Source organism: Dicentrarchus labrax, unplaced genomic scaffold (genome assembly GCF_905237075.1).
Source record: "Dicentrarchus labrax unplaced genomic scaffold, dlabrax2021, whole genome shotgun sequence".
Lineage (NCBI taxonomy): Eukaryota > Metazoa > Chordata > Actinopteri > Moronidae > Dicentrarchus > Dicentrarchus labrax.
In genome coordinates this window covers 15,631,308-15,646,879 of record NW_026136707.1, presented here as the reverse complement: position 1 = coordinate 15,646,879, position 15,572 = coordinate 15,631,308, and the positions used below count along the sequence as shown (strand labels likewise).

Sequence of the window (15,572 nt, the reverse complement as noted above, 5' to 3'; positions counted from 1 at the left end):
TTAACATTTATCGGAGGCAACTTCCTCTTACAGACATTAGAAATAACCTCATTCTACCACAAACCTCACATACTTACTGTATGTCACTGTGCTAGTCTAAACCTTTAATTCACCACACAGTGACTCCTAGTAATATTCACAGTCTAAAATAAATAAATAAAACTAATTAAATTAATAATATGCATTTAGTGCAAAACGTGCCATCTCCAGGTTTCTCATATGATAGGCAAGCAGCTTACTTTGAATGTATGAATGTGTGAGTGCATCATTAATTATTATTATTTGTAAATAATTTGTCACCAACCTGCCCAAAGTTCAGACGCCAGGTGAGGGGCCATAGGTGCTGTCATCATTACCAGCGCAGCCAGAGCTTCCTCAAACTCCACACTGTGCTGCACCACCCTATCTGTTGCACTCTGAACACACACACACACAGTGGTAAAAAACGTGATTTCCAAACAGTAGCGATAAACATCTTTATTTCAAGGTACCGTGGGGCACACTCACACTCAGTGTATTGGTCAGTCCCATCAGGCGAGAAATGGCCGCATTGAAAAGGAAGTCCTCTGTGAGGTGAGATGTCACCTGAAAATACCAACAACAGTCAGTCAGTAAAAATGATGAGGCTTCACGTTCTGTTTTGGTTACTGGACATACGGATGCTTCCAGATGGACCAACTGCGTCATGGAATATTTTTGAGTCTGCTCTCTGAAGAATTATTAACAATGACAGGCCCGAAAGAGGAGGCTCCTCCCTGTTATCACCATGTGTACCAGCTGAAGGCATACAGCGTGTCAACATCTCCCTGCTTAGCCTTCTGGGAAGAAGAACCCATTTGGAAGGGCCTTAGGGAGTAGGAGGTCGATCACCGAGGCTTTTCTGAGGGACGGATCAAAGGACAGCCTCGGCTTTGGGGGCTTATGGCAAACAGCCTGAGGTCCTTTAAAAGTACCAGCCTTGAGGGGTGGAGAGAGACAATCAAACCTGGCAGCCAAAGGAGGCTATTTATAAAGTGTGAAAGGAGACAGAGTGGATTTAAAATCAATTTCCATCCCCTCCTTCTTTACTCTTTACTCTTGGGGTTTCAGGTTCCGATGGAAGTTGGATGGAAAGGCTGGAGCTCAGCACTGTGTACTGGGCTGTGTAATTAGGAACATATTACCTTTGGCCATGATATCATACATTACCTTTTAATTGTGAAAAGGCATCTTACCATGCCTTCACCATCACAATCTATTGCAGTGTAGTATTAAGTATTTCCACATTAAAAGACACAGATAATTGGTACTAGTAGAGAAATTAAATTCAACATAAACAAAGGTTGCAGATGCCACATGGTGGTTTACTCTAACTGAAGGAAGGACAACACTAACTTGCTGTGAAAAGTTGGGATTTTGAATTTGAGCCCATTACTGACCCCTACTGGTAAAGACTGTTACAATATCTAACTGCTAAACAATGAGATATTTACAGCCACTGATTCAAGATCACAGCCAGGCTGCGGCTTAGGAGCTGTTACCTCTTGAATGGCGTGGTTCTTGTTCTCCCAGATCTTCTTGGTCTCTGCCAGCTCTTTATTTTTCAGCAAGGAGGGGCAGGGGACGTCTACGGGTTGCCGAGCTCCCCTGAGCTTGGTCACCAGCTGCCAGAGGCGGGACTGCCATCGTAGCACCCCAGGGAGTGCGTCCGCTGAGGTGATGGACACACACAGACACAAAAGAAAAGGATATTTTTACATACTGTGGGAGAAACAGCCTTTAAAAATGACATCTACTTTATTTGAAAAGAACCGATACCGGTTTAAAGAGGAAACAATTCATGGCATTCAGATAAAGTTTAATCTCACAAAACTAACATACACTAGCATCATTCTGAATTTATAATACTGAATAATAACTTAAGGTTTCAGTATCACGGCTCACTCTTGACATTCCAGAGGATGTCCTGTTCAGGTGGTGCGGCGTAAAGGATGTAGAGTCGAACTGTGTCTACACCGTACTGCTGCACCACCTCTTGGGGGTCCAGGCCATTGTGTTTAGACTTGCTCATCTTCTCCCAAGTCACCTCAACACGACCGCCTCCGCGCAGTGCTGGTTCCTTATCTAGAAGGGACATGTTGGAAGTCAAGAGGTCAGAGATAGATGGACAAAGTGGTATACTGTATGTTTAGTCGTCTTCCTGCTTCTCTTTTTTTAAATGGTAAGAATTTGCAAACCTAATTTTAACCATTTTAATGTAATTATTTATTGTTTCCTGTCGGCTCCTGTTCAGTTCCAATTAGAAAAAGACAGATGAAATTGTTGACAAAATATGTAAGGCCTAGACAATCTGAGTCTATAACACCAGGATCAAGAGGCTTCCCTTTCTCTGTACACCACCAGTATCTACTATTTATCCTGTTACTAAGCAATAGAGAGAAGCTGAAAATCCTTGGGCATAAAGCCAATTTTGAGAGACCTCTCAGGTCTCTTCAAAGGGTGTCTTGTGATTTGATTTTTGTGAAGAGTAGCTGGTTAACTTGTCATTTAACTGGAAAAAGTTACAAAGCACAAGAGAGAGGGAGCTATTTGCAGCACAAAGGGGATAAGTTGGGGTATTGATGCCACTGCATAAAGTACTACAGTAGAAAATAATGAAAATCTGGCAGAGTCACATGGAGGGAAGGCCTTTCCTCTCCAATCTGCTATAGATGTGTCACACTGACAAACACCCAGCAGATTCAGGTAGCGCGTACCTGTGAAGTCTATTGCTTCTCTCTTCAGGTACTGGCCGCTGTCTGCCAGTTTGAAAGTCTGGCCCTTGATTAGACCCTGGACCAGCAGCTTCCAAAAAGGCTCCCTGAAAGACAGAAAGAAAGAGGGTTAATTCACGTACACTCATGTACATGCACAGCAAAGGCAGATGAAGCACCGTGTACTGCACCTGTGAGCAACGAGACCCTGATCCTTGCAGAAGTGACAGAGGAAGCGAGCATAGTACAAGTGCATGACAGCGTGCTCCTTCCCTCCGATGTACACGTCTACAGGCAGCCAGTGATCCGCTAAGTGGCGCTCAAAAGGCCTGTAGAGGAAGAGCAAGATTAGGGAGCTGTGAATTGAGAAGCAGTGTCTGACTTTATGAGTCTGAGGTGGTATGCAGAGATACGTTAACAATTTTTTCCGTCCTCAGATTTTCTGTTGATGAAGTTTATGTAAATGTTGTTTGCTCTTTTTTAATTTATGCATGGAAGCTTTCAGTGCCCATGCCAACTACTCCCACTAATTATCAAATGCATGACTTCCTGTTTAGACATGTTTGAAAGAGCAAATGTAAGAGCTTTGGTGACCTAGATATAGGATCACTATATGATGTTGATGTCAATTATTTCTTATTCTTATTTTATTGCTGTGCATTTTATTTTATTTCATTATCTGGACTATTTGAGTAACTTTATCTAACTGTGGTGTTCAAATGTTTAATAAAGATCTGTTTTCTTTGTAACTTTGTTTTAAAAAGTGATGTATAAATAAACTTCATTGTTATAGCATAATTATCATTATTAGATGAATGAGAAAGTACAGTGGCAAAGCAGACTTTAGTCTGTATAAAATTTGTTCTTAGAAAGCATTTTTTCTTATAGCACTGGTTATGTGTTTTATAAATATGCACACACACTTCCTCTAGGGGGCAGGCTGAATCTGATACACAAGGATCCAGGGATGAAGTGAACAGAAGCATCCTGAAGCCTCCTCTATCTCACTGGATTCACACTCACAAAAAACTCAACTAAAACATACTGAAGTGTTTCAAATTCGGCTCAGAAGACTTCCTCTAAACTCAGCTTCAGGTTGTCTTTGACTTGTTAAGTGTTTGTGGAGAAAAGTCTATCTGAGATCAACCGAGACCAGGACGTTTCTTTTCCAGATTCCAGCAGGAGAGCTGCATGTGGTTAGCCTGACTGGCATGATGGTCAGCGGAGGCAGGGATTCCACCTAATGATGCTTTATAGGGCAGTCTGCTATCTGTGTGTGTCACCTTTCACACCAGTCATTACTCTCCTCTACACCTCTCTGGCTGATGGTGTCTCCGGATAATTGAACCAGGGAAAAAAGTTATGAACTCACAAGGCTGAAAATCATTTTTTTCAGTTTGCTGGCATCAGGCCAGGGAACTCTAATACATAACTACACTCACAAACACACACAGACACACACAGACACGCACACACTTGCATATAACACCCTCTTCCTATTTCCTTCCTCTTACTTGCTACTTCCAACATATCCTGCTTCCTATTTTTGTTTACCCTTGTGCACATGAGGCTCAGCAGGCTAACTGAAATGCACAAATAGTGTAATTGCTTTTTCTGTTGTGCCATAATCTGTCCCACTAAGAAAAGTGATGGGGAGAAAAGTCCCCCTCCCTTTTAAAGCAGCTTTACAGCTAGGTCAGGGCACTGGGAAATTAATCTCTTTTGTTAAGCTCAGGGTATCGCCACCAACCCGGCAGGTGACAGACATGGCTCCATAATCTCTATTGGCAGGGAATGCAACTTCCAGGCAAGTGTGCGTGCGAGAGAAGGAGTGTGTGACTGTGTGTGCATGCGAGTGTACACAGCCAGTATATGCATGTTTGAAACAGGTAAATGGGAGAAAGTGGGTGATCATACAGTGAGCATAATTATGTGTTTGAGCATAACTTTCAAATAGCACATATAGAACAAAGTGTGTTTGTGGAAATGCAATGTGTGTGTGAGGCAAAACAGAAAATCTATTCCATTTACTCTGCAGATTACAGAGAAAATTTTATTTTTTAAATATCTAAAAACAGACAGATATGCTTATCCACCCACTGCTAGAAACACTTGTGCAGCTTTCTCTTTATTTCAGAGTGTAAATAAGACCTCTGCAATTTGTGCTAAAATCTGTCACAGTGTGAGAAAAAAGAAAAACATGCGAGAGAAAAAATAAATAACAGAGCATTTGGTGGCGTCACTGAGTCAAAAATTGTTGAAAACCAGCAAATTGAAGTCTCAGGAGGAGGCTGTTCATACCTGTCTGGATTATGAGAGTCTGTGTATCTTAAGTAATACCAGGCTGAGTCCACAAATGTGTCCATGGTGTCAGTCTCCCTTCTCGCTGGGCCCTTACACCTGACAGAGGAGACAAAGAGACAAAGAGAGTTGGCAAAGGCAGCACAAAAATCAATATTAGCCTGACAAATTATAAAGCGAACAAATGAACGATCCTTGTTTGTGTGCTTAGTGAAATGGCACATTATGTGGTTTATGTGTGTTTGCGTGTGTGTGAGGAGAGTGTAAAGCTGGCTCCATCTGGCTGTGGGGGTCATGTCCCTGCAGAGAAGCACAGCTGAAGCCAGGCTGGCACCAGAGCTCTGTTCCTGTGCCCTGACTAACAGGCTGTGCTAACAGGGAACGAACTGGCAGGGCCCAACACATGATCATGTGTTTGTGTTGGAAATGCCACCTTGTGCCCCTATCTATCCAAGCCAAACAGCACTTGGGTACGTGATGCGAATCTGCCAACATCACTTTCACAGTGGAGGAGAGGACACCCGCAAAGACATAGGAAAAGAGAGCTTTTGGAAAGTGTTTTTTGTTCAGATTTGATTTAAAGCACTTAATGGAACAGTGAAAGCATCTGCCTTTTACTTTATAATGAGTCTCAATAGAGTTAAAATCAGTGTCCCAGAAAGATAAACAGAAGCACAGCTTTGAGCTTTACTATGTTCAACAGAGCATGTATCGTTTCCTGGACTTATGGGATGTTTCTGTTTAGTCTAACATTTGTCTGACACTAATTTTTTTTCATCCCACACTCACTAACAGAGACAAACACATCGAGAGGCAAAACCCCTCGACCACCAACCATACCGGTCTATAATAAGGCTGTGATGATGAGGTAAGAGCTGAAGGTTGCCTAGCAACAAGACTAAGGTGTAGCAAGGTTAATATTTGGAAGCCAGGTGTTATATCATATGATGAAAACCCAGCAGCATAACGAAGAACCTCCCATTACAAAAGAAATTCAAAGATAGAAACTTCACAAAACGGAGCAAGGAAATTAGTGCAAAAGATTCTACTTGAGCAAGTGAAATTTCTCACCTCCTCTTTCACACCAGACTGGCCAATCAGAGGCCAGATTGTGGTCATTTGACACACAGCTGGTACAGTCAGACTAGTAGGGATCAGATTAGGCGACACACAGGCGTACTCTCTCTGGAGATGGCCCTTCTCTAAGCCATGAAAGGAGCCCAACAACAAAAGTAGGTAACTAAATCTGAAGCAACCTGTATGCAAGAGTGTGTAAAGTGTGAGTGTGTGTTTTCGCAGGATGAGACAGAAAGAGCCAAAAGGCTCTCAAACAGATGAGGCAAAAGAGGCAGCTGCCCACTCCACAAAGGCTCTCTTCCCATGGAAAGTAGTCCTCCATCTGCTGTGTCTGTGTGACTGCCTACAAAAGTGTGAGTGCTGTGCTAACTATGGTGGTCTCTCTCTTTACCTGCATATTCATGGAACAACACACACGCACCCCTCTTCCCAGCCAGGCTAAGCTGAGGCAGGGTTCAGTTGGCAGGCCAATTTACAGTGCTGCCGAGGGTCGGGGAACGAGACGTGCACACGGGAAAGGACTTCCTGAAGGACAAATACAACCATCCCTCATCACCCTGCTCGTCTGTGTTCCTCTCAAACTTTAATTGGACATGGTTGAGGAGTGAAGAGAACAAATTTCCACAGACACTTAACAACGGAGGGAAGATGGGAAAAGAGGAGATAACGGCATTTTGGCGATTATAGCCATCAATCACCGCTGATGGGAGGAATTATAGTAGCTGTGTGGAAGTGAGTGAACACAATCTGATGGCTTGTGCCATCTGCGACTGAGTGGGCCATTGTTTTAATCAACATGGTGCCACGACAGTGATTAGTCGTATTCAGAGAGGAATTCCCATGTCAGCGGAGGACTCTGGAGATGCTGCCTGAGGAGGCATTCTGCATTATCAAACATTTTCAAACTAATTCACTGAGGTGACTCGCCGAGTGTGTGTCTGTAATTACCCGTGTGTACAAAAGGTAAATGTGCGCGCACGCTTGAACATTACGTGCGAGTCTCTGGAGCCACAGCTGGCTTACATAACATCCATCATCATCATCTCATGCTGCTCCTGTCACAGATGCCACTCATTACATAACCTCATCAGAACCAAAGTATTAATCACACAATTCACGGCTCGCTCTCAATACTCTGTGTTCTTGTAAAGCTGTCAGTGCTCTCAGCCAGCCTGACAGCGGGCTCATTTTGTCGGTGCTGGTCTCCTGAGGAAATACAGGACGTACTGAGGAGATGGTTTACGCATAATTCAATTCTCACTCCACTAACACCATAATGGACGGGATCATTTCCCCAATCACTCATGTTGTGCCAAAAAGAAATAACACGTCCTCCACCCTTTTCTGCATCTTATTTACAACATCACAGATGGAGCTGATCTGCTAATAGTACAGTGCTCATGGGTCCTTCAGCAGGGTGGTTTGCCTACTGTGCAAATGGGGTTTAAGATCTACAAGTGAACTTGCGCCTCATGGTTAATAAGAGAAATTACTGAAGGGATTCCCACACTCACAAGACTTTTCAAATACTTTAAGGATCATGTTTGGTTATATTTAAACACTCAAAATTAGACAACACAGTCTAATTTCAAAAAAATTAAAATCAGAACAAGTCAGTGGTTCCCAATCTTTCACTAAAATGAAGGAATGTCTTCTTGTGTGTCACAAGTTGCATATGAGAGTGGGAGTGGGAAGTTTTTTGATCAGTATTACGCGATGGAGCAATGTTTCCCCCACCAAGGACACGGGTGATGCAATACACATTCCAGCCAATTGCCTCACGATATTCCACTGATCAACGGGTGACAGTAACATGTGAGGAAACACACTAATGAGCCAACAAAGGCGGTGACAAATGAGACAAAGACATGGATGTACAACAATGCACATTTAGGAACTTTTAAGAAAATCGGCTTTGTGAGGAAGAGAATGCATTTAACACGTTCGTTAGACCTCAAGGACACACACAATACGTCTCGGTGAGTGACACTGAAAGTAAACAGAAACTTTGTTTCACATTTCACATTGTCACATTTAAGATTACAATTACTGTGTATGGGGGAAAAACCCACCATGCTGTTGCGAGCTTACCTTAAATTAATTCATTAGAAGACATATTTAAAGCTACAAACCAGCGAACGACAGTAGTGAAAGAGTGTTTTATTTAGAGTATCGAGCTGTAGGAGGTGACAAGTCGACCGGCTGTCTTTTCAGAATGAACAGATAAGAAGCTGTAAGAAGCTGTACCTCCAGTTCACTTGCAGCTGATTACAGCTTCACAAGCCTCAACAAATAGCATATTTTGTTCTCAGCTAATGAGCTGCAGCTGAAAGGCAGACATAGCTGCTACAGTACATAGTAGCACTTTAACTATATATACACAAATAATTTCACCAGTAGTCTGAAATGTTAACACATATGAATAGTTTACCCGTTAATATTGTATCTTGAGCTACTGGCTGCCAGTCTTTTGTGTATTATAGGTTCATAGTTTGTGCATATCTGACTACATTTTAATATTCGGAGGGAGACCACTGAGCACCACCACAAGAAAATAGTTTTGTCAGATTTGTGGGAATCTGACCGAGTGGCAGGCATTAAGAATAATCACTGATGGTCTTGTTTGGTCATAAAGAGGCAACCTTATTAAACAGAGACTGTTAACCAGTTAAAAACTCCTTGTAGTACATTTACATAAAACATGTCAGTCTTCTCACCTGGGACACGTGCAGTTCACCCAGTCGTGAGCAGCCTCCAGCGGCGACGCACCTTTTCCTGTGAGAGACGGCAGCTTTGGTAATGTGACTGGTAACTCCTCTTCAGGGACAGCAACTGGACCACAGGACCCACAATGCACCACGGGAATGGGCGTGCCCCAGTAACGCTGCCTTGATATCAACCAGTCCCTGAGCTTCGAGCTGGTAAGGTGGCCGCCAACCTTCTGCTCTCTGGCCTTCTGGGTAATGGATTCAAACGCCTGCTCTCTGGTAAGGCCTGAGAACTACAGAAAGTCCAAAGGAGAGGTACAAGAGCATTACATTAAATTTCTATAGAGGACTTATCACACATATAAAATCATGGTTTAATCCTTTTATCAATAGCGTGTTCATCATCAACGGTGCTGACCTCATCAGAGTTGATCAGAGTCTGTGTGTCATCTTTGTTGCTTTTCAGCACAGTGGTCCACCTCAGGTTTAGAGCTGTGGCCACAGACAGATCCTCCTCACTGCAGTCTGGGATACCTGTTAGACACAAGTGCAGCATGAACATGTAACACAGTAAAACAACATGGACCTACAAATACACACACAGCTGATCTCTTGAGAGAGTAAAAACAAAACACCCCTGTGGTGATGTTAAGCATGTTGTGATGTGACTGATCGTTAACAATCCCTCGGGTTCCACCTCCTCTGTGAGACAAACACCCACTGGTTTATACAGTAAAGTGTCCATTTTCACATTTGATACAACTTTTCTCTGTTTCTCAAGAAGAGGACAAGTGTTTCTGTTTGTTCATCGATAATATCAGCTCAGAAATGCATCCAAGTTACTTCCTTACTATTATTTCGAGGTGATTGTGAAACCCACTCGCATACCAGTAACTCACCAATCACGGTATCCAGATAGCCATCAAACGCCTCCTTGTGCGAGATGACCAGGGGAACCTCCCGGCCGGTGAACAGGTTGCGAGCGGTGACCTCTGTTAGGGAGTCTAGAGAGCAGAGGGCAGGAGTCTTGAGACAGACCGTGCTGCTTCCCCTAGTAACTCATTATCGACAATCATTTACCACTGGGACACAAAACCTAAAGGGAATCCCAATTAACTAACACAGTCCACTGCAGCAAATCCATACTTTGACATTCCCCAAACATGCATCCATACTAATGAAATTGACAAATGTAATACAAACATTTTTAATGCCACAAACATGTAGTGGCTTCTTCATACGAGGATACATTTTTGCACTTTTGTTAATTAGGCACTGCTCAATAAAGAATACAGATATGATGCAAAGGATCACAACCTTTGCAAAGGACCTTTTCAAGTGCTGACATGCAGGAGAGAGTCATTTTAACCCTGAAAAAGTAATGAATTGTGCTATAAATCTAAATGCATCTCTTTCCTTCCTACATATAATACACTTTGACAGACAGCTCACCTCTGCCTGGCTGAAAGGCTTTCTCCAGGGCAGAGCGGACTGAACTGGTCCCATGCAGCAGTCTGTGGGAGGGCAAGATGGCCAGGTAAGCTTCTCCGAACACGGTCTCTGGGGAGGAGCTGTAGGCTGACAGGGTCTCCCCCGTCTCCTCCCCGTTCACCTGGGAGATAGGAATGAAGCACATGGGAACCTCTCAGCGTTCATGTGTCAACAGCTGCACTGGAGCCGAGTTAATGAGGAAGACCTACCGGCTCCTCAGGTTTGTCGCACACAGTGTCAACCATATGTTCAGTCATTTTAAGATATTTTAATACAGTTTTCAGGCACAAAAGCATCTGTTGTTTTGTTAACTAATTTATTTGATATTTTAATCCAATCATCAATTAGGTAGTGGAAAGTAAAGTTTTCATTATTGATTAATAGTTTTATTTATTGAAAAGGTGAAATCATCAAATATTTGCCTGTTCACCATCATGAATTCAAAGACTACTTCTTACTTCTGGTGCAAATCCTAAAGGCCTTAGTGATCCCCAACTTTTCCAGTAGCGCCAGTATTTCTATATAGTTATTCTTAAAGTCTGCCACTGGGTCCAATTCAGTCGGATTCCCTTCTTGCTTTAATTCAACTTTATACTTGCACTTGAATCTCTGTTTTTCTGTTGTTTGTGTTCTGTACGCTGTTGGACTGAAGAAACGCAAGAGAATAACAATAAATAAACCTTGAACCACGAACCTACAGCCACACAGAGCTGCTAGTTTGGCTGTAGACTCTTAGTCTTGTTTGTCTGTTGGTCAGACTAAGTAAAGCTGTTAATTTTGGGAACCAGTGCTGTGTGAAGGGCACTTTTCATATTTGAAAATGTTATAGCATAAATTATTAACAGATAAACTGAAAATTGTCAGCTGGACTGCAAGATGTATGCAACATGTGTTGTATGTAGCTCTTTGATACAAAATAGGGCTACAATATCTTTAATCCTGTAATTATCTATAGATGACAAACACATTCTAAGGGGTTCTAGGGTAATTAGTATATGTACTAATACTTATCTTCAGCCCCCTGGGGAGATAATTCAATGAAGAGTTCCTGTGACGGAGTATGATGATGTAATATAAGACAAGCAGCCATTCAATTAACTTAATAACGCCTGATTTTGACTTTGATTACGCATTCTGCCATATCAGAAACACACAAAAAACACAAAAGCATTCTCACATCGTCAAGGGACTGACTTAAGTAACAGATTTTTTCAGATTCTTTTTCAAGGAGAGTGGTTTAATAAGGGTGCTCACAGGGCTCTCAGTCGGCTTTCTGCGACCGCTCAGTTTGAAACGAAAGACGTGTGAAGGACTGTAAATATGGCTCTCAGAAAACTCAATAGAAACTAATCTGTGACATCATCTGTTTGGGTAAATTGCCACTCACAGATGGATTCACCCGCTGAATGCGAACAAAAAAGTGAAGATTTCTATGTTTTGGTACATGGTTTTTAATAGAAATACATATATAAACAGGGGAATCCAGAATAAAGCGAGCAATCAGTGCTTGGGGGAGAAAGAGATGAAAACCAGAGGCTGGGAATGGGGGCAACAAGGAAACACTTGGTGGAAAAAGGTTGAGAGATTGAAAGAAGCGAGAATGATGAATGAATAAAAAGCAAGCAGGGGGAAGGGAGCCGAGATTCACCTTGAGTTTGAAATCGAAGTAGCAGCCGGTGCACTGTCCAATCCAGTTTGCCTGCATGGCTTTGACCCCGTACCACTCGGGAAGGTCTGCCAGGGCGTCCAGGAGAGGCTGGAGGAGGGGGACAAAAACACAAAGACACAAGTTTACTACTTTGTACAAGTTTGGAAAGAGCAAATTTTCTACTTTACTGTTGAAAATAGATATTTTTTTGTAAAGGGGCAACCCGGTTCCTCATAAGTATGAGGCTGTCTACAGTACTGTAGCATAATGCAATTGACTCCAACTCAGTGTGGCTTCTTTCAAATCCAAGCCAATTTATTCTGACAAAGCAGCAGAGCCATCCAGGTCACATTATGCAGACAAAGAGGGATTTTCAAAAATCCTGACCTCCACTCGCCCTACTTTCCTTGATATCACAAAGCAATCGCCTATAAAGTGTGCGCACTCTCTCACTCTCACACACATGCACAGCCTCACACACACACACAATAACAGTTATTTTACATGATTAAAGGAAGCTATGCATATCAACAAGGCTCAGGCAAAAAAGCCACAGCTGGGCTGAGGCCAGCGATGTTATGACTCTCCATTTCCTTTTCAGTCTGTCACAATCTATTACCCAAAATCCCCCTTGCTGCGCCACTCAGCATGCAGTACCTCATCACAGCGATACCAATACAAACATAAACACTGGCTATAGTCATCACTAGGATGACTGCGGGGTGTGTCAGCTATGGATTTTCTCCAGAGTGGGAGCAATGAGACATAAATCCCAGTGAATCTGTGTCAGCCTGACGGTGAGACGAGAAGATGTTACCAGCAATGGGGAAAAAACAGAAAAGCAATGGCGGACAAGCGACGATGGCTTTAAAGAGAGAGGCGGTGAATGTTTTTACTTTCCTGGATCGGAAAATATAGTTTGGCACAGAAGCAGGAGTTACTGAAAGATGTACAGCAAGGACAGGAGTCTCCATGGCAACTAAGAAAAACTTGAGAGAGAAAAAGCATGGTATAGCAATAACCAAGGATTGTGGTTGTGAGAGAAAGAGACATCAAGTGCCCTTTACAAAATGCACCGATACAAATCCATGCTTTTTTCGAGATGGTTCAGGGATTTGAACCTGCAACTTCCAAGTCACAAGTTCTTTGTGTTGAATGTATCTAAATGTCACAAAACTCCTCTAGAAGCTGTGCTGATATTTGAGCAATATTACAGTTGAACAATACACTGAGCTCGCAGTGAATCATTTAGATGTCAGCGTAAGAGGCGGGCGACATGTGTGCCTGAGTGCAACAAGTGTGATTATGCATGAAATTGGAAACTCTGCTACTGCCACGTGATCGTTTTGCATCCTGCGCACTCCACTTCGAAAAAATCCATCTTAGTAATAATATGCAGTCATCTGTGTCCTGGGAGAAACAATATGGTGACGATTCATGAGAAAACTCTTTCAGTACAGCGTGGAACGAACCTGACGGCTAAAACTGACGGCCGCTGAATAAATATTGTCTGATGTTAATGTTGTCTAACAGACTCGGACACGTGTACAGGCGGGCAGAGAAACGCGTGCGCGGGAAATCACAGTCCAATTACAGCACTTTTTATTTGGCACGTCGCGGTTTGACACGGTCCTCCTTTCTCTCCATCTGTCTTTCTCACTTCTTTTCCTTAACACCTTCCTCTTCCTTCCTTCCCACTTCTCTGTTCGTCAGAGAAAATTAGAAATGCAGGAACACATTGTCACAGTAGGCTGCTTCCACCTCCACTCACACCTCTGACATGGACAAGCATGGGCGACTTCAGCGCTGTGGCGAAAAACTGGGTGACGCCTGACTGCGGACTGATTGATAATTTTTAATCAAAATGACAAAACTGCCAAAGACATTAGCATACCCTCAAAGGACAAACTAGTGGTTTTTGCAAGTTTTAGCCCATTTTTGTATTTGTCATTATTGCCAAACATTTTTTCAAAGCACAAAAAAGGTTTTTAGATTGATTTCACACCTCCCAGACAGGCTTTGGTTTCTATTCTGTTTCAGTATGTTATAAAAATCTACTCACAGAAACTTAAAACTTGCTTACGCTACACTTCATCAGGCATCAGCTTGACTCACTACTTTGATAGAAAAATAATCTGCAACCATTTTGTTAAACTATTCAAGTCATTTTTCGACTCAAAATGCCAGTCTTTCTCCAGTTTTAGTTTCTCAAATATGAGGATTTACTGCTTTTCTCTATTTTATATCATTGAATCACTGAATGTCTCTGTGTTTTGGACTGTTGGATGGACAAAATAAGGTAAAATAAGACCAAACCAACTGAAAAATAAGCAACTGATTAATCAGTAATTAAAAAATCTCTAGTTGCAGCCCTTGAAACAGGAAACATCCACATCATTTTACCCACAAGTTTTCTTTTAAGTGCTTTCACACAAAAACACTTTTCTCCTTGAGAACCACTGCGTCTGCACACACATACCTACAATGCACATGCAAATGTAGCATGTTGCATGTATAATGCATGAAACGTCTTTTCTGTGGGTGATTCATCCAGAGGAGATTATTTCGCCCTGAAGGAGGCCTGTGTCGTGCTCTGTGCTGGCAAAGTGGAGGCTTCTCATCAGCCGGCCTGGCCGCCTGGCCACATTACCCTGACTCCACTGGTCTCTCTCCTTGGTCGGGAGGCGGTAGGCTACAAACGACGGCGACCAGGGGTCTGATTGCAGAACCAGAGAGGCAGCGCTGCAGCTGCTGCTACTGAAGTGTCAACCATGATTGTTATTAGAGGGATCCGTGGCTCATTTATGTCTGCATGAAACTGCCGGCCAGCCAATCAGACACCACTTATCACGTACACACACATATACAGGTCTCTCTTTCTCACACACGCACACACACACCAAAGAGTCATACCTTGGCATAATTTGTAGTCTTGATGAACCACTGTGTGAGCAGTTTCTGCTCCACCAGGGCACCAGACCTCCAGGAGCGACCATTTTCATCCACCTGCTCATCAGCTAGCACCGTCTGATCAACAGGGTCCCAGTTCACCACAGCCTGGAGAACACACACACACACACACACACACACACACACACACACACACACACACACACACACACACACACACACACACACACACACACACAACACACACACACAAATTCAGATAAACACACACACACACACACACACACACACACACACACACACACACACACACACACACACACAGATAAAATGAAAAAGCAGAGCTTAGAAAGAAGGTTGGATTTAATAGACAGACCAAAGGCTTATTTCAAGGTCGTCCCATTTCATTAAACATAATCAAAGGGCTTCTACCAAGCTCGCCTCTTTTCAATTCAGCCATTTTCTTCCAAGAGTAAAGGGTGAGCTGCCTCAATCATTTCTATAACTGTGAGGGACCTAATACCTAAGCCATCATATTATTCCTTCCAAAAGAAAACCGGGATAAGCACTTTAGTGCGAAGGCCACCTCTTTCCTACCTCTTTCCGATATGCCAATCCTGCTTCAAAGAGCTTGATAAACAGAAACTGCGTCCACTTGTAGTAGTCTGGAAGACAGGTGGTCACTTCCTGCCAGGAAAAGCCAGA

At 42.9% G+C, this 15,572-nt stretch overlaps 1 protein-coding gene across 1 annotated transcript in view; it reads right to left on the bottom strand.

Moving 5' to 3' along the window:
• The window catches only part of lars2 (leucyl-tRNA synthetase 2, mitochondrial), a 29,035-nt gene that overhangs the window by 3,033 nt on the left and 10,430 nt on the right, over nucleotides 1-15,572 (bottom strand). The window contains exons 6-19 of the mRNA XM_051406887.1: nucleotides 15,465-15,554; nucleotides 14,871-15,014; nucleotides 11,958-12,065; nucleotides 10,271-10,430; nucleotides 9,718-9,822; nucleotides 9,237-9,352; nucleotides 8,828-9,111; nucleotides 5,034-5,132; nucleotides 2,924-3,061; nucleotides 2,736-2,839; nucleotides 1,924-2,103; nucleotides 1,521-1,690; nucleotides 508-585; nucleotides 305-416 (exon numbers count right to left, since the gene is read on the bottom strand). Coding sequence (XP_051262847.1) covers nucleotides 305-416; nucleotides 508-585; nucleotides 1,521-1,690; nucleotides 1,924-2,103; nucleotides 2,736-2,839; nucleotides 2,924-3,061; nucleotides 5,034-5,132; nucleotides 8,828-9,111; nucleotides 9,237-9,352; nucleotides 9,718-9,822; nucleotides 10,271-10,430; nucleotides 11,958-12,065; nucleotides 14,871-15,014; nucleotides 15,465-15,554 — 1,888 coding nt within the window. The remainder of the gene's footprint in view (nucleotides 1-304; nucleotides 417-507; nucleotides 586-1,520; nucleotides 1,691-1,923; nucleotides 2,104-2,735; nucleotides 2,840-2,923; nucleotides 3,062-5,033; nucleotides 5,133-8,827; nucleotides 9,112-9,236; nucleotides 9,353-9,717; nucleotides 9,823-10,270; nucleotides 10,431-11,957; nucleotides 12,066-14,870; nucleotides 15,015-15,464; nucleotides 15,555-15,572) is intronic.